This window comes from Akebia trifoliata, chromosome 1 (assembly GCF_017979445.1).
Source record: "Akebia trifoliata isolate Shusen 1 chromosome 1, ASM1797944v1, whole genome shotgun sequence".
Taxonomy (NCBI): Eukaryota; Viridiplantae; Streptophyta; class Magnoliopsida; order Ranunculales; family Lardizabalaceae; genus Akebia; species Akebia trifoliata.
This window is the reverse complement of record NC_141375.1, coordinates 5,215,260-5,239,677: the sequence shown is the minus strand read 5'-3', so window position 1 is coordinate 5,239,677 and position 24,418 is coordinate 5,215,260. Positions and strand designations below refer to the sequence as shown.

The following is a 24,418-nucleotide window of genomic DNA, read 5'->3' as shown; positions in this document are numbered from 1 at the left end:
GGTTACAAACTGCCACTAATTAATTTTTTACCGTAGCTATAAATACAATTTTGAATGCCTATAGTGGCAGTAATAATCACCACTAATAAGATTTTTCTTTTATTTTTTAATTTCTTTTATTTTAAAATTATTTATAATTAAATACCTATTTTTATACAACCTATCAATTAAACACAATTACTTAGTAAATCAAATTAATTAAGAGACAAGTATAACAAAATAATAAGTCAATTGAATTAAGAGTCAATGCTTATAAATCCATGTTTATGACTCAAAAAATAAAAACTATCTATCATGGTTGTTGTAGACACTGATCATTGTCAGGTTGATTGAGCTGCTCATTAACCTACAATTCATATACATTAATCAAATTAATATACCCAAGTATCTTTGGAGCTTAGCCACATGCTTCCCCACAGGCTGTCCATGGCTATCTCGCACTATTTCAAACCTTTCTCCTGGCTTTAGATTCTGTAATGAGAGGCATCGAGTACGGCCTCCTTTTCTCTTCGACTTTGTCCTCTCACCAGATGAACTTTGTTCAGGTTTCATCTGCAAATGTAAAGTGCAACAGAAAAATAAATTATGCTTTGTTTAATCTTTTCCTATGTATCATCTATTGACACTAGCATCTTAAAGGCCAAAATGAAGCATGATGAACAAATTGATAAGCATCTGCTATGAAGGTAATGCATGTCCAAAAGGAGATATTCATTAAAGACTTATATGAAATAAAGAAATGTAAAAATAGTTGGGGGCATACATCAAACGTTAGGTGTCTTAACGTAGAGCGTTAGTGAGAATTTATACATTTTATTGATGTCCAAGTCCTGAGGTAGAGTCAGGATTTTCATGTAGTTAGAAGTTAAACTATAGTTAATGGTAAGGTTGAAGAGTTAAAAAAAATATTCAAAGGATTTTGGTTAGGGAGGTGACGGGCAAATGGGCTTGTAACTAGTTGAAACCCCCCCCCCCCCCCGTGAGATTTTTTCTTTCATATTATAAACACAGCAAAATTGTATTAAAAAACAGAGAAAAGTCGTTAAGATGGCCACCATACAAACAAGACAAAACACAACAGAACTAACAAATCCAAATTGACAATCTCAATTCAAGCACAACAGATCCCATCTATACACAAAATCTTTAAAATAAAATAAAAAATCTACTGAATTTGGAAAACATATTACTACTACACAAGAACATGAAGCCCAGATTTGGAAAACATATTACTTCCTAAGGAGCTCATCAAGATTTGGCTTGCCACTAGGCCAACCTTGGGATTAACACCTCGAGAACCTATTATATGGAATACTTGCAATTTTTATCTGAAGTTATGCCACCTGAATGAGCGGTCTAAAATTCAATTTCGAAAAGTAATAATTATTTGATTATTCACCTGTCAATGATGTCGTGCCTTATTAGAGGTGTAATCTTTAGAGTATATTTAATTTTTGTCACAAGTTGTTAAGATCTTTGGCACAAGTTCCAACTTGTGCCAAAGATCATGGAAAATCTAGCCCATAACATGTAATAACATATGCACTGCACTTAGCTTCATTGTGAACTATTTCACATTATTTTGAGAGTCGGCAGATACTCACACTGTTTGTAATTGAGGGGAACTGAACAGGTGATGTGGTACTTCTCCTCGAAGTTGAGTATCTTCCATGGCCCTGCATGACAAGATTTGTAACTTTAGGAAAACAGATTGAAACCTTCTTTTTTGTAAGAGATCTTGTGAGATGTAGAGGGACAGAGATACATGCCTGTTAGATTTGGTGGAGCGTTCTCCCATACATCCTTCAAGGAGTTTAGAACAGCAACTACACAAAGAGAAGCAAAAGAGTGTACACTATAAGCCTAGTAACATATGAAACCAAGGTATTATATCCTGGATTTTTCCAAAATATAAATGATGAGATTTGACATTGATTTTCCTTATATTCGAATTTTAAAATCACATCAAATGCATGCATGATCGTCGAATCGATGTTTAATAGACGATGCATTCGCTACAAGAACAAAATGACACTACAAAATGAAAAAGAGCATTCTCCATTACCCCACGATCATAAGGCTGCCCACATTGGGGCATGGCACAACGCTACTCTTGGGAAAGTAAAGCCGAGTCACGGCATAAATCTAGGTCCCTGCAGTCATTGCAGTAGCTGCAAACAAAATTATGTGGTTTAATCAATTTTCTGAAAGGTTAGCACTTCGACTCGGAAAAAAAAAAAGAAAAAAAAGAGTGCTTAATTGACTAAGGTAGAAGGAAGTAAAGGCTTTGGTTTAGAAGAAAGAGTTGGAGTGCACCTGAACAGAGTTCAACAACTACCGCCAGTCCACCCAACTCACCAACGCAATGTCTTTGTCCCCAAACACCACCAGTCCACCAGAATGATTAAGTAATGAAATTATAATAAATCTACACTTTGTTCTATTTGTTTTAAATATTAATAGCAACTTTCTTTTTCCTTCAATTGATCAAAGACAATATAAAAATTTCCCAAGAATCTTTTACCTGCAAATTACATTTGGTAAGGTGAAAGACAGGCAAGGATTGCAAAACTTCGCTTCTGGATTGAACTCCCTTGCACGAACATATTTTAACAGATTCTTCTCATTACCTGTTGAATAGAGGATGCAAATGAACCTATCAGTCCTTGAGACACTAGAACTCACAGAAAAGAAATTACAGCATGATCTTACGGTTTATCCTAAATAATGGGGTGAACAACACGAATCCAATTCCACTCTGTTCTAGGCCAAAACTTTGGTCAGGCAATGTACTTCCTTTTCTTACTACTATTTGTGGCATGTTTGGCCTCCTGCCCTTTCTAGAGCCCTAAATTTGCTCCAAATCTACTCACTAGTGTCATCAGTATTCTTTGTATATGCCCAAACCATATCAAATGAATTTAATTTATTTTCTCTCTTATTTGAATTTTATGTGATAAATGAGCAATAAGTGAACTGAAAGGAAAATTTTACAAGACAAAATTAGACTAGCCATGCTTCATGTATAGAATGACCAAATAGAGACAGATAAGAGGTAAGACTAAGAAAGAATAACTCCTTATTCCCTATTCCCATATGGACAATCTAGCTGTGTGCATCTATATATATGTTTTGTAGCTGAGTGCTTGACGTGAGGCATTGCATTAACAAAAGCTATGACATGCAAACCTCAAGGACTACGGTGTAAGCTTCATGAGAATGCACTTTTGATAGATAGATAATTATATACAAATAAATAGCAAAGAACTCCAATAAAGAGAAAATCAAGGGAAAAAATAAATCAAACAACAATTGAGAATCCATAATTTCACATTCTAAAGTTTGTGATCAAATCTTAAGTACACACTCATTAAATCAGAGTAAAATGAACCACATCCATAGTTTCATACTTCCAACTCTTTATCCCGCAAACAAAAGGTAACACTTAGGAATGTAAATACTACTTTAATAAGAAGCGGATGCATATGTTCAACATAAAGAGAGAAATGGAAATAGAGAAGAAAGAATAAAAATAGTGATGGAAGAAGTTAAAGAAAATCCATCAAACTGTTCAAGTTGCAAATCGAGAGATTAAAGTCAAAAGAAATGATCATAAAGTTAAAGACCTCTATGAAAATTAAATGTTTTAACAAGGAAAAACATATAACTATGAGGAATATTTTGTAGTAACATTACAAAACAAAGAGAATAAATAAGAAATATAGTACATCCCTGTAAGGCACAAGTCTTGGTCCAAATGAAAGACTGGATGTTGATATAAAAACAAGTTTAAGAAACAAGTTATATAAAAACAAGTTTAAGAAAGACTGGATGTTGATGATTCAACTGAATTCCTAAAGAAAATTAATATGTTATTCAATAATGCCATTTATATTTAGAATAAGAAGTATTCTAATCATATCAGCAGCCAAACAATGGAAATTGGAAAAATGCTTCCTCAATACCTACTTTTCCCATCAAAAAATTTCAATTTTTTAGGATTCAAACAAACAAGAAGCAATTCAACTAGAACAGATACATGGCTCTGATCTCCTCCCAAAGAAGCAATACATTCATCTACAAAAACAAATGTACCAACAAAGGAACAAAGGAAGAGATCACATCTCAATTCAAAATCATTCCCGCCTTTCTGAAATGAGACAAAATCGAAATCAAAACCACACTCCTTGGAAAAAAAATCAAATTGAGATATATCTCAAACAATTCACCTTGTAGAAGCGGAGAATCTTCCACTTCAAAATTTAAAAAAGATAGAAAATTCAGCAAGAACCCTTCTTAAACCAGCTCCAATGGCGAAACCCTTGACAGAAGCTATGATGGTTCTCCAAATCCTTATTCGAATTCATATAAAATCTGGGAAATGAACAAAAAGATGAAAAACATCATTATCTCCATGAAAACCTCTATGACATCCGACGCAAGGAAGGGACATTGAAGAGAATTTAGGGTTTCAAGAGCGTTAATACAGATGAAATGTATGAGAGTTGCAAAAAGAGAGAGACGGAAAGGAAAAGAGCCTCGGAGCAACTAATTGGATGCTCGTAAGCTGTCAATAATGGTGACTGCCACTCAAAACCTAGAAACAAATTCAATCCAAAACGAAAACGAAAATGTGAAGAGGAGAATAGACGAAATTGATACAGAGAGAGAGAGAGAGAGAGAGAGAGAGAGAGAGAGAGACCTATTAGAAGGGAAGGTTTCTTCCATTAACATTGAAACCCTAGATGTTGAGGAGATGAAATGAGCTTGATACAGAGAGAGAGAGAGAGAGAGAGAGAGAGAGAGAGAGAGAGAGAGAAAGAGAGTGTATGTGTGTGCATTTTTCACAAAATCTGATGATACAGGGAAGAGAGGTTTTTCACAGGGAGAGAGGTTTTTTGCAAAAAAATTTATTCGTTTTCGCGCGCAGGCTGTGTTGTACAGTGGCGCTATTTTGGCTACCGCTAAAAATGCGTCGCTAAAAACTATTGTTTTTGTTGTGATTACAAAGGTTTGGTTCAAGTTATTGTCTCAATATTATAAAATATTATAACACTCATTCAAACAATTTTAATAGTTGTTTACAATTAGGATTATGCTTGTAAAAAATCCTAAACCTAAACAAATAGAACTCTAACCATGTCCGTGTTAAAAGAAAAATTATTATAGCTTTTATTGGCACCCCAACTTTTACTTAGCTCAACCAATCACTTATCCTTTTATTTTTTTAAATAAATTGGGATGTAATAAGAAAAAGTTAGGATACCAACAGCAACTCTCTTTCTTAGTAAGAAACTCAAAATCTGGTCTTGAATCAAAGATTGGCTCAAGAACCCTCCAGAAAGAGAGATACACAACTATATCATTATTCTTTTTTTTTTGGAGATGATAAGTTTTTTGGGTACTCAGCTAAAGGTTGAAGATGAGGGCATTTAAATTAATTAATTTAATCTCTCAAAAATGACTTGGGCCAAGGTGTATGTCATCAGTTTGAAAACACAAAGGATATCTCTAATATTAATCTAAATGTTGATCACAATGTGGAGGAGTATGTCTGAATCACCCAATAAATAAACTAACCTTTTCCTAACTCCACCATCTAAATTCTAAAATGTTACAGTTAAGAGTGCCCACAAATGATTGAAAACTTAAGTTTTACCATGATTAGAACACCCCACCTATGTCGACATGTTCTTGCTGATATTGAAGGAGGTATGCCAACACTTTGGCATGTCGCATGTCTCCAAAAGATTCTTTGGCATGTCAACATGAACATATCAACTAAAAAAATGAGGTGCTGAATATTGGGGTGCTCAAATCATAGTAACAAAGTTTATATTTGGTAATTATTCAATAAGACTTCAATTTGAACAAATTCAAGAAAGTTTCATGAAAAAAATCAAAAAACTTTTAGAGATATACAAAACTATAGAATTGTGGCCAATAATTTGACTACCCCACGTGGCATACTCAATCGATTCTCCTAATGTGAGAAGTTCAAGAATCGTAAATCTGTACACCTCGGGATACTCAACTACACTCCACTAAAAAAAGTGAATCCCAAGGGAATAATGTATCTCGAGGCATAACGATCTACGATTCGCAAACTTATCACATCAGGAGAGTCGATTGAGTATACCCTGTGGGGTATAGTTAGATTATCAAGACTCTTATTTTAGGTTTCTTACCAAAGCCCATCACCTCCAATCTCTATAAAAATCCTATCTTCTTCTTGATGTTTGAAGGTTACAAAATAAAATAAAATTTTAAAGGTGAAGGATAAAATGATTATCATATTCAATGATTAATAGAGGAATAGTCAATTAACGTTGCCAATTCACTTATTTAATCGGTTAACCCTTGTTTCATTCGGAGAATTTTAAGAATTTTTTGAAAAATTCGGAGAATTTTGTGATTGGCTCAACTAATAGAAATAAGTTCATGGGTGCCCTTACTAAGAACTGGGGTCCCTTCAACATTGGTCATTCTAAAACCCTAGCCAACTAATAACGTAAACAAAGTTTCGGTTTCCGCTTAACAGAGAACCTAAAACCCTACTCTCCCACTCAACACACCCATCAAAATCTTTCTCTCTCTCTCTCTCTCTCTCGCCATGTACCGCGTAGCGGCAGCCATTGCTTCTTCGATCAGGTATGTGTGGGCATTCCTTGAATTCATCTACATTTTCAATCATTTTCTTCGTTTAATTTGCTCTGTATCTGTTTCTGATTTTTTTTCTACTCGATTTTCTTCTTATTTTATTTGATTTATAGTTCCTCTGCTTCAAAGAAACTGGTATGATCTCTCCCTCTCTCTCTAGCTATCTAAATTGTGTTTGTTGATCAATTCTTAATGATGAGGTGTTAGGATATTTCTAGTGGTTTTGTAATCAATTTATTTTTCTTGATCACCACAATTTTTATTAGGATTATCCAATCGATCCAAATTTTGATTCATATTTATTGATTTGGTATTGTTTTTTCTGTTAATGATTTGTATCGGGAAGGTACATGGTCGGTTTGTGCTTAGCAGAAACTATGTTGCAAAGGATGTCAAATTCGGGGTTGGAGCTCGAGCAGCAATGCTGCAGGGTGTTAATGAGCTTGCTGAAGCAGTAAAAGTCACAATGGGGCCAAAGGTAATCAATTTGTTGGTCTTGAATTTGGGTTCCTTGTAATAAAGTTTAAAATGTTCTCGTGGTAGTATTACAGACCTTGACAATGGTGAATGAGGGAAAAAAATTGATTTTGTGGGGACAAAATAAAATTGAAGATACGTTGAAGGGGCTTCAATGCTTAGTTCCATTAAAAATATAATTTTGTTTGTTATCAATGTGACACTACAAAAATATTGTTTTAATGACTTAAATTAGTATCTAGTATGATTTAATGGTTTTAATTAGTTTCTAGTATGATACAACATGTTAATCATGGCAGTGCCAACTTAGCTAAATTGGTAAGACATGTGGAGAGTTGTTCCCATGTCTTAGGTTAAACGCACCTTCACCTTGCTAACAACTAATCCTTTATCCTAAAAGAAATAAAAAATATGTTAACCGTATTTATCATCTTGTTACCTCACTGGAACAATATGTCTTGGGCAGCATAATTTAGGGAGTTGAAATACTTGGAAACATGTGGTAGTACTTTGTTTTTTTCACCATTATGAAGTTATTACCTTATTTGGTATATAGGGTCGTAATGTGATTATTGAGAAAAGTCGGGGAGATCCTAAGGTCACAAAAGATGGAGTGACTGTTGCCAAAAGCATCAAATTCAAGGAGAGGGCTAAAAATGTTGGTGCAGACCTTGTAAAGCAGGTTGCTAAAGCTACAAATACTGCTGCAGGAGATGGTAATTTTTATTGCCATCTCTCAATTTTATTTTATCACCATACTGTTATGGATAAAAATTGATCATATTATTGGATTTCATTATATGTAAAGTTTATAGGAATAATCTTTTCTTGAAGCCAATTTTGATGCCTCCAAAGGCTTGAAGTGTGAAATGGTTTTATGTCACGGAAGTCTTTATCGGCCTCATACAACAGAAATTCAGTTGCTATTCACTTCATCATGAAAAACTTTGAAGGAAGATTGATATTTGAATGATTCATACCAATTGGATCATATTTGTTTTAAAATAAAGATAAATAAAAGAAAGATTTGTATGGGTACAGGTACGACTTGTGCGACTGTTCTCACTCAGGCAATACTCATTGAAGGCTGTAAATCAGTGGCTGCTGGTGTAAATGTTATGGACTTACGCCATGGTATTAACATGGCAGTTGATGCTGTCATCTCTCACTTAAAAAGCAGAGCATTAATGATAAGCACTCCAGAAGAAATTACCCAGGTAATGTGGATCGTCTTAGTCTAAAGACTTTTCTCTTGTATCGATGACAGTGCATCTCACCTTCTCTACGAGTGTTAGTCTTCATTTCATGGATAAGATGTTCTATAGTGCACATGTTGAACTTTGTCCTATTGGTTTTACATGTGATAGAAATTTGTTTATATGTATATTCCTATATGAGTCTGGCTTGCCTTACTGTAAGATTTGAAATCTTACAAAGGGCCGTGAGCTTGCATCTTGGCAACCAAAAACATGATCCGATGCAATAGGCTTGTAGAGGACGAAATTCTAAGAACTTCGATTTTTTCTTAATTTCTTTCAAAAAATCATTATTTTTCATTGTTGAATTTTAATTTGGGGTTTTGAGAGTTTGGTGGTGTAACGTCTTAAGGCCACAATAGTACAATATTGTCTGTTTTGAGCCAAAACGCATTACAAGTGGTATCAGAGCCAAGAACGACTCTTTTTGTTTCGTGGGGAGATTGTCATGGCTTCACCGATGCGCCACTAGCTGGACATGAAAAGAGCCGCGGAGATTGAGGGGTCGAAGTGGAGCTGTCATATTTGCTAGGTGAAATGGCAGGGGTGAGTGTAATTAGTCCCACATCGAACAGGAGAATATTAAAAACTTGAGCTATAAGGACACACTAGATTCTACATGATACATCATGTTTTAAAGTTGTGTTGGCTTCAGCCCAAAGCAGACAATATTGTACTGTTATGGGCCTGGGCATTATAGGTAGCAGTCCATTTTTAAAATCTTGGGTCTAGCGCAACATTTAATTTAATTTTTTTTAATTCTTTTTTTCTTTGAATATTAGTTTTTCCATGAAATCTAGAAGGCTGTGGTGTTGGATTGCCAATGTGATAATCTGAAATCTTACTAAGTAAGGAAATTGTTTTTCTTCTTATATTATGTTTTGGACACTTCATATTTGGTGCTCTTGCTTTGGAACAGGTGGCAACCATCTCTGCAAATGGTGAGCGTGAGATTGGAGAAATGATAGCAAGAGCAATGGAGAAAGTTGGGAAGGAAGGAGTCATCACCGTTTCTGTGCGCACACTTGTATCTTATTTTATTTGGATTATAAGTTTTACTCATTTCAATGTGCATTTATTCCAACTTAAATCTTTTGCAGGATGGAAATACTTTGGATAATGAATTGGATGTTGTGGAAGGAATGAAACTAGGGAGGGGTTATATATCTCCATACTTCGTTACTGATGTGAAGACACAAAAATGTGTGAGTGTAGATCAATATACTTCTGTCTAACATAATGTGTTAGCTTAAGCCAAGATCTAAATGCTTTTACTTCAGTTAGTAGCCTTTGGTTGATCATGTTATTGACTGTGCCCTTCCTTATGAGGGGATTATATTGGGGTCATATTTAGGCATTTTATGGAAAATTCCCATTTGGGAAAATATGGATTTCTATAATTTTCCTCTTTATTTATGTCATCTTCATTTCTTGGAGGTGTTTCATATCATTCAACTGTTTGAAGGGATTTTGTTCTGAAAATTGTGATTTATATGTAGGCAGGAACTTGAAAATCCTCTCATCCTTATTCACGACAAGAAAATTTCAGACATGAACTCACTTGTGAGGATATTGGAGCTGGCTGTGAGGGTAATGGTTGTTTTATTTTGATGATTTCTTCTCCTTTTGTTGGAAATTATGAGATCCTTAAACTTGTATAGGAACTTATTTGAAAGGGTCCCAAAGATAATTTCTTATTTCTCTTGATCTTTATTTAATGCAGAAAAATAGACCCCTTTTGATAGTGGCTGAGGATATCGAAAGTGATGCATTGGCGATGCTTATACTCAACAAGCATCGTGCTGGAGTCAAGGTAATTGATTGAGTTCTCTGTATAGATGATGTATCAAGTATGTGGTTGTGGTGATATTTGGCTTTTAATTTGGTTTTATAGACATATTTTATGTGGGACATGTTTTAACTTTATGAGTTTTTTCTGCCTTAACTCTAGGTCTGTGCCATCAAAGCTCCTGGTTTTGGAGAAAACAGGAGAGCAAACTTGGAAGATCTTGCCATTCTTACAGGCGGTGAGGTGAGATGTAATTTTGTACCTAATTGTGCTTATTAGATGGCTACAAACTACAAAGCATTAAAATGCTTTGTTATGTGCAGGTTATCACTGAAAGTCATGGCTTAAACCTTGACAAAGTCCTAGTTGAAATGCTTGGTACTGCAAAAAAGGTTTGTAACATATATTATTGTTTTGTTAATGATGGATTATCTGTGAGACGTTACTCACTTTTACAGTGTAGGTCACTATCTCTCTTGATGACACTATCATTCTTCATGGTGGTGGTGACAAGAAGCTGATTGAAGAAAGATGTGAGCAGGTATTCATGATTCACTTCCTAGGAAGCAATGCTGCTGCTTTCTATATTATTATGTCAAATCATTATTTACAACTGTATGTTGTGCTTAACTGATAACAAGATTAACAAAGACAAGCTTAACTATGAATTCAAATGTTTGCATGAAATGCCATCCAAAATTTATTTTGATCAAGTAACCTTGTTTTTTATTTTAATATCTTTTGTAGACGTTATTATTGAAAGTGGAAAAAAATTGCCTAATTAATATTGAAGTACATTCATTCCTCTCCTATATAATCTATAAAGCTATGTGCAAGAGAAGCTTCCACAAGATCCTGCCTTTTGGGTTCAACCTTGTTTTTTGATTTTAATATCTTTTGTAAATAATATTATTGAAAGTGGAAAAAAAAGGCCAACATGATCTTGAAGTACATTCATTCCCCTCCTTCCATATAACCTATAACTCTGTGTGCAAGAAAAGCTTCCACAAGATCCTTCCTTGGGTTGAACGCCTTTCGGCACCATCCGATAATCAAGCCCAAAGTATCAAGCGAGGAGGAGATGGTCATGCATCTCTTCTTCTCATATAACCTCTGGGTATCATTTATATATTTTAAAAATTTAGTTCAACTGTTGAAGTTCATAAATAGATGGATGAAAAACCCATTTTTATCCCCAATGGTATATTCAAGGAAATTTACCAATACCTCAACTAGGAGATAAATTGAGATGCTTTAGATATGTACAAGGAAGACCAATAACAACACCTGTGATTAATATTGCTTTGGTGCAAGCCAAGTACTCTTAAGAGCGCAAGATAATAACTGAAAATGACATGAATGGAGGTATTAAAAAATGAAGGATCATGCCTTGATTTTAATATCATTCATGATAGAATTAAATGGAGAAATAGGATTCATGGTGCCGATCCCAGTAATTGGAATAAGGTGTAGACGACGGTGATAATATATGTCATTTTTTTATCTAGTTATGCTTCGGGAAATATTAGTCCTGCTTTAATTATCACATATGGCTGCATTTTCAATAATTATTCGAGAGCATCATAAGCGTCTCATGTCTTTTTTTTTGTTTTTAATAAGTATAAGTGTCTCATGTCATCAATCCAGTGCTGACCCTGTATTGGGATAAGGTGTAGACGACGGTGATGAGATAAAACTTCATTATTTTTTATCTAGTTATGCTTCGGGAAATATCAAGCCCCACTTTAATTATCACATATGGATGCATTTTCAATAATTTATTTGCGAGCATCATAAGCATCTGATGATATAAAATGTAATTATTTTTTATCTAGTTATGCTTCATGAAATATCAAGTTTCACTTTAACTATCACATATGGATGCATTTTCAATAATTTATTTGTGAGCAGTGTTTTAAAAAACCTATGCCTCGAGGCATGAAGCGTATGCCTTAAGGAGTGGCGTAGGCTTTATGCCTTGAGGCTTAAGCCTCATCAAACACTAGTAAGGCTTACGCTTAGAGGTATGAGGTGTACGCCTCAATAGGTTCGGCAGAACCCAATATTGTGGGTAAAAAAAAGAAAAACTCAAATTTCATTTATTTTATTACTTTATTTTACCCCCCCCCCCCTCAATGTCTCTTATTTGCACAACTCTATTAAATAGATTATCAAGAGATCTCTCAAAATCTCTTTTTGAAACCCTAAAATTTTTCTACACCAAGATTTTTTCCTAGAGGCTCCAGTACTCATCCGAATTCAAATCTGTCTGTTCCTACAACTTTCTTGCAAAGATTGTGATAAAATAAAATCAAGAAATCAAGGATTTTCTAAGGTTTTGAGGTATGTGATTTTTCTATGTACATTCTTGAACTTTTTACCTATGTTTTTCAAAAACTCATATTTCTCTTTTGCTTTTGTGTTTGATTCTATGTTACATTGCTACTTCCCTACATTTTTAATGTTTAATTTTATTTGATGCTTGAAGGTTGTTTAGTTGATTTTATAATTTTTCTGAATTTATTATAATTTTTATATATTTTTTAAGATTTTTTTAAAATTAATTGAGGCTTACTCTTCATAGCGCCTTGAGGCTTATGCCTCGCCTCATGAACCCAAAACGCCTCAAGTACGCGCCTTAGGTACTTTTAAACACTGTTTGCCAGCATCATAAGCGTCTCATATCATCTGGACTAGATCTAGAGGATTAACGGAAATATTCTGTACTTGCGTATCTATGTGGGAACTGTCCACATTTGAGAACAGAGAAGTAGAATAATGCTTGAAGTATTAGAACAGCACAAGAAAGTCTGACCTTTTCAAGAGCACATTTCTTAGATGTGGTCACTTACATGAGAAACACTAACAAGAGATGCGTTTAACAGCTTAGGACAACAATCGATAAGAGTACTGCCATGTTTGACAAGGAGAAAGCACAGGAGCGGTTATCAAAGTTATCTGGAGGTGTTGCTGTCTTCAAGGTTTCTTTTCCCGCCCTTTACTTAATGAAAAATTGGTTCATAATTAAATTTTTTTCCGTATTGGTAAGCTGGGGTTGAACAAAGTGGTTCATACTTTCCACGCCCTTATATTGCATTTGTCCATTTATGTTACAGGTTGGAGGGGCTAGTGAAGCAGAAGTTGGAGAAAGAAAAGACAGGGTCACTGATGCTTTAAATGCTACAAGGGCAGCCGTAGAAGAGGGTATTGTACCAGGTAAGCTTATATTTGTTTTTTTTTTTTTAACAGCAAAGGAGCCTTTCCGATGAGATAAAACACTTTCCTTACTAACTTAGTAAGATTTCAAATCTTTCTAGGGGTCGTTGACCTCAAATGGAATATCAAATTGGCAATCCAACACCACAAACGTCTAGATTTCTTGGAAAAACTCCGATCCCCCCAAATAATATTAATAATTTTAAAAAATAATTTTTTTGGGCTTGATCCGAAGTTTTGAAAATGGACGGTTAGTGAACTCCCACATTTAAAATTAAATTTTGAAGGTGAAAAATAACCTTTTTTAAGGTTTTTTTTTTGTTTTTTTTTGTTTTGTTTTGTTTTGTTTTGTTTTTTATTTATTTATAAGTTCATAGAATTTTCCCCCCTACATTCCTGTGGCATTGGATCATGTATTAGGATGCCACAAGGTGAACTCAACAAAGTAAGATTTGAAATCTTACTAAGGTGATGTTTGTTAAACTAAAAAAAAAAAAGTGCTGAATAGCATTAAGTGCTAAAACTTATAAGCGCTGAATTTAAGTGTTGGAAAAGTTGTTTGTTTAGATGTAGAATCATGTTTGTTACACATTGTTGAAATTGGTAAATTGTCTTTTTTACCCTTACAACATATTATACATTGTTTGCATGTTTCAAATGCCTATTTCTTATTAAATACAATGAAATATATCATTTCTTATAAAATTAAAATACAATTCATTTTTAAATAATAAGTAATACTCAAATTTTCAATTTATAAATAATAATTTTTATTTCTAAAAGCCCACAAATTTCAAATTAAAAACAATAATGTCATGCAAGTCATCAAAATTTGAAATCAACATTGAAAGAACTTAATTTGCGATAAATAATTTTCGATAGAAATGAAGGATGTGTAATTATAAAAGCACCCCACAAATTAATAAGGGCTACCCATACCATGGCCAATTTTTTTTGTTTTATATGGGTAAAAGTTTTTGGAATGAGCCAATTTTTGGGGGAGGATGATCTATATGGTCTAGAGATCGTACTCACTAAAAATCAGCCCATTCTGAAACTTCTAACCGCGTCAAAACTAGTTTCCTAAAAAAAAAAATGGACGATTTACGGTTCTTGAACTTATTTTGATAGGGTTAGAAGTTTCAAGATGGGCTCATCCTCACCAAAAATCAACTCATTCCAAAACTTTTAACCCATATAAGATAAAACAATTTGGCCATGGTGTGGGTTTTTTAATTTGTGGGGTGCTTATATACTTATCCATGGGATACAAGAGGTAATATTCTTTTAAGTATAAGGGCATACTTGTTTGTGTCAAAAAAAGCGAAGTACTTACCGCTTCAGCATTTTTTTTTTCAGCATCAAAATAGTGCTGAATTTTTTTCACTTATTTTCAGTAGTAAGCGCTAAAAATATGGAGTAAACAAACGCGCGCTATTTTGACAAAAAGTGCTGAAATTTTTTTTCAGCAATAAACGCTGAAAAATAGAGCAAATAAACACCGCCTAAGTTAGGCTAGATGTACTCTTTTGATAGTCCAAGGTATGAGTCCTTTAGGAATTAATATAAATTTTTGAGTGCATAAAGATGTTTTTCAATACATTTAATACTAAGAAATGGGAGGCTACTACGGGTTATCAGAAAAGACTTCATCGTAAAACATGTCTTTTTTTTTTTCTAATATATTTTTTTTTTTTTTCGTTTTGTTAGGTGGTGGTGTTGCACTCTTGTATGCTACAAGAGTGTTGGAGAGTCTTCAATCTTTAAATGGGGATCAAAAGAGAGGAATACAAATCATCCAGAACTCTCTGAAGGTTCCATGCTTTTTGATCTCTCATCATTCTTTCAATTTTTTTTTTCTTTGCAGTGTTTTCTAATAATGGAAATTGGTATCTTATAGGCACCTACATTCACAATAGCTGCCAATGCTGGAGTTGATGGTGCGGTGGTTGTTAGTAAACTATTGGAACAAGAAGATATTAATCTAGGATACGATGCTGCCAAAGGTTTGTTCCTTTAGATAGCGCAGATTGATTTTCTTGATCCATAAAATTCAAATATGTGCAAACAGTATTTATGGTAGATACTTTCTTAAGTTTTGCAGTGTTTTGTCCTTTTTTTTTTTAATGGGAATTTTAAATCTGGTAAAGTAATTCAAGCACCCTAAGAAGCTAAATCTATCATCCTCCATGGAACACCAATTGATGGGGCATACAAATCAATTGCTCCTCAGTGGAGGTGAAGATAATATTAAAGTGGCAATGGATATTTAGAGGAATCTATATTCTGAGCAAGCTGGAGTGAGACCATTGCTGGACAACTTATCAAGAATCGTCGTAAAGACCTTTCGAGGAGAAAAAATCAGAACTTGACTGAAACATTCGATGTTTCGAGGCCCCCAATGATACATTTCTTTATCAGCCCAAACCAAAATGTTCAGTTGAAACATTATAAGATGAAGCGAAACTTTTAACGATTTGTTGGGTCACATGGGGTTTGGTGCATTATGGATAAAATGGATTATGAAATGTTTTTCATTGGCATTTTTTCCACAATGGTGAATGGCAGCCTAGCCGGGTTCTTTAAATGCGCCATTATGGCCTACAGGCATATCATGTATGTCCTACAAGTCATACAAAAAGGGGGTAAGTTTAGCTGGACAAGTAATATGTAAATCAAGTAAGCCTTGAAGCCTAGTGTTTGACATTTGGGGGGTTGTTGTAACTTTTGCCAATATATGGATTTAGGGACAAATTTATCCAAGACTTGTATCTATTGACATTTTGATTATGTTCTCAAATCTAAGTCTCTGATGTTATCACAAGGCTTCCTGGAATTTTTACCATATATGTTTTACTTGTCTGTTTAAAAATGAAACAAAGATGGAGATGAATAACTTTTTGTTCTGTTTCATGGAATTTGCCCCCAACCTGTTCAATTTTTTTTTTTTTAAAGAATATAACACTGAACTTATAGTGGGCTGTTACATAGTTATAACTATCCACTTTAAACTTTGTTGTTCCGATTTCTGTGAAAATCCTAAAATTTCTTTGTATTATAATTTTATCTTCTAGTACTTTTATATCCCCTATGAGATTATGTCCATTTAAGTCTTGGGTTGTTGGTTTGATGGAGCAGAGGAGTATGTTGACATGGTGAAGGCTGGAATTATTGATCCTGTGAAGGTTGTCAGAACAGCATTGGTAGATGCCGCCAGGTGAACTCTATAATACGTTACATTTCATGCTTCATATTTCTTCCAAATCCTCTGATGCTTGCACATGTAACCCTATACACTGTTGGCATTGCATTTTGTTTCAGTGTCTCATTGCTATTGACAACAACTGAGGTCTCAGTTGTGGATAATGTGGAGGCGGCGAAAACAGCACCACCAAGTCGTATGCCACCACCAATGGATGATCTTTACTGATTATGGATTCAACAATTCAAAATTTTCCAAATTTTAGAGTTAGTAAAGTTTGACATTCTCGGATTTGCGGCCTTTTTCTGATATCTTATTTTTTGGAGTTTTAATTCTTTAGTTATAAACTTGATAGTTTTAGACTTGAAAGGTATGTAATGTATGATTTATAATATATGAAAAAAAATAATGCCAATTGATTGAATCTCATAAATATGGTGTGAAATTTAGTGATTTACAGAGTAAAAGCATGGATTGACTTTGAACTTCCTTGAGGATCCATATTCTCCCTTGGGGGACTGTGCCTTAACTCTGTAAAGATTGGATCCTTTAGGTGGAAAAAATTATCAACCATTGCTCCTAAGAATATGGAAGGCTACTGTCACTCATAGAAGTGGTTTTACACCAAAATTTGAGAGGTCATAAATGCCCCCATTTTTATATTTAGATTTTATATAATTAAGGTCATTTTGGTATAAATAAAAAAAAAACCCAATAAAACTGCAATCCCCTGTAATCAGGTTTGATAATAAATTAAAAAAAAAAAAAAAAAAAAAAAAAAAAAAAAAAAAAAAAAAAAACCCTTCATTCAATATTTTAAATTACAAATACGCCTTTTGATAAGTTTGCTTTTGCACGTGCAACCTTCTAGTATGTATATTCGTCTATCCTGTTCTTTAGAATGGGAATCGATGGGTACTCATTCTTGCTGATTCCTATTCCACTTATTCTAGAACCATTGTCGGAGAAATATGGTGATTCTGTTTCTGGGTATCTTAAATATTCAAAACATATTGACATCATGTCTATGGAAGATGGGTTTTCTCTCTTCAAGTTTAACAGTCTGGAGGATTGTAAGTTGATCTTGCGCAAATGGCCTATAGGCAGGACCGTGAAGTCGATTAAGGACCTTGTTTCAACTATTTGATCGTGGGTAGTGAAGCTACCTTACCTATTACTTAATTTTTGTCCTCAGAATGCTTAATCATTATTTGGTGTGGTATTAGAACACCATTGCACATGGATGCATCCACTGCAAGTAGATCATAATGCCCTATGTGAAGATTTGCATAGAAAAAAGACAACATGAATGGAGGCTTAATGCTTGTAAGATCATTGTTTCCATTTTGGGGCTTATCTAGTTCTGATGTAAAATCTTCAAAGTGTCTAGGGGGACCTTATTTTAAAGATTTAATGGGGGAGACAGGATTAGGTTTGAAAGTATTTCTTTCTATTTGTGGAGTTGTTTTCGGCTATTCATAGTGGTTGTTTGTATCCTTTTTTTCAGTTTGGTCAACTTGACCAAGTCCTACTTTTTTCTAAAAGAATTTGTATACTTATCCCAAGGAACTGCGCCAAGTTCGGAAAGTGAGGATGGGGCATTGGAAGTGGTTAGGACTGCAACTTTGGAGGTTTGCCTGGGCACAACCTGTACTCAACTCGATTGATGGGCAAGTCTTGATTGATCTACTTAGAAATGAGTTGAGCTTGGGTTAGAATAATTCAACCTGACCTTAACTCGAGTTGAGCTCAGGGTTTTGAAAGTGGCCACTCAGATCAACCTGAACCTAAGGCTATATAATAATATATAAATATTTGTATATTAATTATTTATTTTAAAGTATTTTTTTAATTCTTTGTTGTTAAGATATGAAATTTTTAATAAATTAATTATAATAAAAAATGCCTTGACCAGACAAATTACAAGAGCTACATTAGGATGGTACAAAGATGGGTTATTAATGGTGTGATGCAAAGAAGAGAGTATAAGATAAATGACATATGACTGCTGTTACTTACATTAATAATCTGCATGAAATATAATATTATTGCTTTTATCTAAATGGATTTATTGACATTTTTTGCAAAGTGGTGTACACAAATTTAAAATTGTTTTAATGAGTCATTTTGAAAGGCATAATGTTTTAAATAAAATACACTATATCACAATCGGCTTGATGAGTCAAATGAGAATGTTAAACCACGTTTTGGGAGTGGCCTAAATGGCCAATATATTTTGAAATTTTATTTAAATTAGATTCTATATTAAAGAATTGACTATAATTAGGAAACACCTAATTGTTTGAAAATTAAAAGGGAATCCTCATTGAGTTTTATTAGGAAAATTTGATGGATAGGAATTCTACCAAGTCTTAAAGGCATCTTGATATTCCATCAATCATATAAAACCTTAGTTGATGAACCAAGAATAGAAAGAGAAGAAGAAGGTGAGTCTAAGAGCAACTCCAACGCAAATAGCGATACTGGCTAGGCATAATTGGTAGGCACTTTGTTATGGAGAGCAATTTTGCCTATTCATGGGGTTTGCACTCTAATTGTAAAAATAGAGAGAGAGAAAGTATCCTAGTCTCTACTTTTGCCTCTTCGTCTTTCTCTTTCCCTCTATCCAAAACATTTCAAATTAGCTCTCCAATGTAGAGTGCGTTGGAGATGCTCTAATATATTAAAAAAAGGTTGATCAATCAAATACACACACGATGAAAATATTGATCTCAATGGTAAAAGGTATGCTTCCGAATAACTTAATTATATGAATATTACCTTGATATATTTCTTGAGATGTATATATGGATTCAATCGATGTAAATAGCATTGTAAGGTTTAATGTTCATGTTGAATGGAGTTTGTTTGATGAAAAATCTAACATGTGATTCATTTGACCATTTATCCTTAAACCCACTAACTTCCCGTACTTAACCTCAAGGGGTTTGCCTAGTGGCAAGCCGAGCCTTGATAAGCTCCTGAGGAAGGGTAGGTCAAGCGTACAAAACCCCACGAAACGATGAATTTCTTAGGGCCACCATCCAGAGTTCGATTAACCCTCGAGTCAACCAATTGCATGTAGGACTTTCGAAGGGGTGGTGCGTGTGACCGTGGGATTAGTCTCACCCGAGAAGGGTGGGGATATCCACGATAAGTAGTTAAAAAATATTGCCATGCTTGCCTAGCCAAAAATAGAACTCTTAACAATCAACATTGAAGGGATGGGTAGCAAAGGAAAGAGATGTTTTGTCCAACAATGGGTTTTTTGTTTGATTGATAAGTTGTGCTTGAGCAATGGTTTTTTTCATAGCAAGAAGCTACGAGACAAGAAATAAGCAAAGAAAAGGGAAACTTTCAAAAGGACTTTTCTATCCACCCACGGTTGAGGTTCTCCATCAACATAACAGATAGGATTTTAGGGAAATTAAGATTTCCTAGAGATTAGTTATTATCTTCTATGGATTAAACACACACTTTCCTAGGGACACATTTTTCTTGGGAATCCCGTACATCACAACGGTTGCGTTGATGGAGAGATTCAACCCATGGGTTGAGAGGCTAGCCTTTTCCTGGAAAAAAATATAAATATAAAAAAGCAAAGAGAAGGGTAATTTAAATAACTGTGATGTTTTTAGTTTTAATTCTTTTTTGGACAACATAACTGCTATATTCAATCATAGAGGCTTTGAGGAGTTTGAAGACAATGAGTGGGGAGAGAAATATCAAGGGTTTTTTGGTCAGAGGATTGAAGAAAAGGATATTTGAGTCATTTTCTATTAGTCACTTACAATAGACTGCAATCAAGGGGTGTGTTATGGGTTGGATAATACAGGGATATCTCTAAGAATAATGCTGAAGTGACCCCAAGATTGACCTCATTATATTGCACTTTCCTTAAGTGGAAAGTGTGTAGGAATGATATATGTTTTTTTCTAAATACAAGTGAAAAGGATAGATGGTTCTGTGTGTGAGAATTAAGAAAAACTAGGGTTTCTTATTCCAATAATGACTAAATTGTTATGTTACATAAAAACTGAACTACATATAAAAAACATAGAAAATAGGAAACCTACCAACAATAGGATATCTACTAATAATAGGAAATAAACAAATAAATAAAAATAATATAATCTAACATCCCCCCTCAAACTCACGATGCTACTGCTAGAAGCATGGAGAGGTTGTCAAACAAGAAACAAAAATGCGAAGTGGAGTGTGCCTTGATAAATATGTCGGCAATTTGCACAGAAGAAGGAACGAAAGACAATGTGATAGTGTCAAGTTGAAAATGATGTCGAGCAACATGACAATCAATCTCAATATGTTTGGTCCGCTCATGAAATACCGAATTATATGGGCAATCTGAATAACACTCTTATTATCGCAATATAAGGGAGTAGGGTGACGAAGAAAAATACCCATATCTGTAAACAACCAACGTAACCAAACTATCTCACAAGTAGTAGAAGCCATAGTACGATATTTTACTTCTGTTGAAGATCTAGAAACAACATCTTGCATCTTACTCTTCCAAGAAATAAGAGAATTACCAAGAAACATACAGAAGCCAGTGGTGGACTTGTGATCTATAGGATTATCAACCCAATCAACATAAAAGTATGCACACAGTTCTAAAGATGAAGTAGATGGAAGTAAAAGACTCTGAAATTGAGTGCCCTGAAGATACCTTAGAATATGAAGAATAGCGGCCCAATGAGCTATAGTAGGCACAGTAACAAATTGACTGACTAACTACATGAACATGTGCAATATCTGGATGAGTGATGATGAGATAAACTAAGCTGCCAACAATAGTACGATATAAACTAGGATCCGTCAAGGGAGAGTCATCAGATGGAGAGTACCAAGCATTAGTCTCAAGAGGGGTATTAACAACCTTATTTTCAGTAAGACGTGCACGCTCAAATATATCAGCGATGTACTTGGACTGGGATAAAATATAACCTTTCGGAAAGGAGGTGACCTCAATGCCCAAAGAATAACGTAGCTTGCCCAAATCTTTCATTGCAAAGCAACGAGCTAACTCAGACTTTAAAGATGCAATGCCGTCAACATCATCACCAGTAATAATCATATCATCAACATATAAAGAAAGTAGAATACAACCTACAACAGTACATTTGACAAATAATGCCGAATCATGATGACTAAGATGAAAATCAAGCGAGTAATCACAGTAGAAAACTTCTCAAACCAGGCTCGGGATGCTTGTTTGAGACCATAAAGGGCTTTTCGACGCCTACAAACTGTACTAGGTTGGTGAGAAACACCAGGAAGAGGCTCCATGTAAACTTCTTCATGAAGATCACATTCAAAAAAGCATTTTTAACATCCATTTGAGATATGTGTCGTCGATGAACAAAAACAACTACTATGAGCGTACGAACAGTAGTCATTTTTGCAACATGGGCGAAACCATACTCCTGAGAGTAACCTTTAGCAACAACTCAGACTTTGTATCTTTCCATAGATCCATTGAATTTAGTTTTGATTTTGTAGACCCAACGAGAACCAATGGCTCGTTTTTCTAGTGGTAAAGATACCAAGTCCTAAGTATGAGTCTGATGTAGAGTTGTAAGTTTCTCAGCCATAGCATCTTGCCAAAGTGGGTCACGAACAACTTATCTATAGGACAAGGGCTTAGAAAGACGATGAATAGAAGCTAAAAATGAAGCAAAAGAGGTAGAATAACAAGAGTAAGAAAAATCTGGTAGCTTAGTAAACTTACAAACACGTGTAGATTGGCGAATAGGAGGACGAATCACAGTCTCAGGAGATGATTGGACAGCCGCAGGAGGAAGAACATGTGTATCAAGAACCAAAGTACCAGAATCTATTGAGCTGTTAGTGGGAAACCTACAAGATTCATTATTTAAAACTTGAGTAGCGGGTGGTGCTTCCTCAGTATCCATAGTGAAGGGATCAATGTGAATAAGATCAAGCTTGGTCATATTATGAAGACTAGCAAGAATAGAAAAAAATGAAATATGCTCAAGAAACACAACATGACGAGAGACATATAACTTTTGACTAACTGGTTCAAAGCAACGATATCCTTTTTGTCCTATGCCATAGTCTAAAAAGACATACAAAGCAGACCATGAGGACAATTTATTACGTTCGACATGAGGTCGATAAACAAAATAGGTAGAACCAAAAACAGGCAAGGAAGAGTAATCAGGAGCATATCCATATAACTTTTCGAAGGGTGACAGACTTGAATTGTGTAAAGTTGGAATCCTGTTAATCAAATGAGTAACAGTAAGAATTGCGTCTCCCAAAAATGCACTAGGAATATCGACAGACAATAAAAAAGAATGGGCTATTTCAACAAGATGCCTATGTTTTCTTTCTACAACACCATTCTATTCATGGGTATATGTACAAGAAGTTTGATGAAGAGTACCATCAGAAGTAAGCAAATTAGAAAAATCGTTAGAAGTGTATTCTCTTCCGAAATCACAACGAAAACACTTTATATAGCCAAATGTTGAGTTTTCACAAGAGCTATGAAGTTATTGAAAATAGAAAGATAATCAGAACGACGTTTCATAAGATAAACCCAAGAATAACGAGTGCAGTCATCAATAAACGAAACATAATATCGTGATCCCCTTTTTGTGGTTATAAGGGAAGGTCCCCACACATCAGAATGAACAAGATCACATGGAGCAAAAGAAAAAGAAAGACTTCTATAAAATGGTAAAGCAGAAAATTTTGCCAGTTTGTAACCACTACAATCAGAAATATCATAAGTTTTTAAATATCCTAATGCTCTAGTAGAAGTTAAAAATTGTAAACGACACGCTAAAACATGACCTAAACGAGAATGCCATAAATAAAAATTAGAAGGCGAACGACTCAAACGAAAAGATGACAAATCCATACTTGAAGTTGCAACTTCTGGTACTTTGAGTTGATCCAAAACATAGATTCTCCTTTGCCTATGGCTTGTCTCAATCAGCTTCTGAGATTGCGGGTCTTGCACATAACAAGTGGAAGAAGAAAAAAGACTAAGTATCCCGACTCACATAATTGACTAATAGAAACAAGATTCAAAGTAATATTAGGAATGTAATAAACATCCGGAAGATACAAACAAGATGCAACAATTGAACCAACGCCTACTGATGGCATAGGAGTGCCATCAGTAGTCACAATAGACACAGATGAATTGAAAGATATAGAAACAAATGATGAAAAATTATGTGATATATGATGAAAGATGCCAGAGTTTAAGATCCACAAGAAGGAAGATATACCTGAAGTACTTGAAGACGACAAACCTATATGAGAGGAAGCAGACATAGCATGTGGTTGTGAGGCAAGAAATTGTTGAAACTGCTCAAGTATATACGGATCTAATGATGGTGCAACCACTGCATTATTACGCTGGGATAATTGATTACCAAATTGCCATGGAGGAATCTGAGATAGCAATAGTGGTTGTTGAGGTCATCATTGTTATTGTTGTTGCTATTGCTGGGGTTGCGATGATTTGACTTTATTCAACAGTAATGGGCACTGAGCCTTCTAGTAGCCTTTCTTCTTACAGAGCACATTCATCAGGAGAAACCTTCAAATTCGACCTATTTTGATTCAGGGGTCTTTGAGGCGCTGCAAAAACAGATGTAGTAGATATTGGGACAGTCCCTTTGTTTGCTTGAGACTTAAGACGTATCTCCTCAACTAAAAGTTCATTGACCACTGAATCAACAAAAGGGAGTGGGCTACGATGCAAAATTGTCCCACATAATCCCTCAAAATCATCACGGAGGGCTATCAGAAATTGTA

General features: G+C 34.7%; 1 protein-coding gene and 1 long non-coding RNA gene across 5 annotated transcripts; one reads left to right on the top strand and one right to left on the bottom strand.

The window, feature by feature from the left end:
- Window positions 1–248: 248 nt before the first annotated feature.
- On the bottom strand, window positions 249–4,990 carry LOC147410513 (uncharacterized). Of its 4 annotated transcripts, XR_015176842.1 has the most exons (8): window positions 4,703–4,990; window positions 4,230–4,374; window positions 2,525–2,630; window positions 2,317–2,369; window positions 2,066–2,171; window positions 1,770–1,826; window positions 1,605–1,676; window positions 249–552 (listed from the first exon to the last, which is right to left on the bottom strand). It is a non-coding gene; the product is annotated as an uncharacterized LOC147410513 (long non-coding RNA). The 4 variants fall into 4 exon arrangements; XR_015176843.1 differs by having other exon boundaries at window positions 2,525–4,150; window positions 4,230–4,990; XR_015176844.1 differs by having other exon boundaries at window positions 2,525–4,077; window positions 4,230–4,990.
- Window positions 4,991–6,441: 1,451 nt separating this feature from the next.
- Window positions 6,442–17,033, top strand: HSP60-3A (heat shock protein 60-3A). The gene is made up of 18 exons (XM_086436334.1): window positions 6,442–6,651; window positions 6,774–6,795; window positions 7,007–7,138; window positions 7,694–7,853; window positions 8,179–8,354; window positions 9,313–9,408; window positions 9,494–9,598; window positions 9,897–9,983; window positions 10,117–10,206; window positions 10,345–10,425; window positions 10,506–10,574; window positions 10,646–10,723; window positions 13,068–13,163; window positions 13,299–13,398; window positions 15,109–15,212; window positions 15,299–15,404; window positions 16,537–16,615; window positions 16,720–17,033. Exons 1-18 carry the CDS (start codon window positions 6,614–6,616, stop codon window positions 16,826–16,828), a joined length of 1,728 nt encoding a protein of 575 aa, XP_086292460.1. The 5' UTR covers window positions 6,442–6,613; the 3' UTR covers window positions 16,829–17,033.
- Window positions 17,034–24,418: the final 7,385 nt, after the last annotated feature.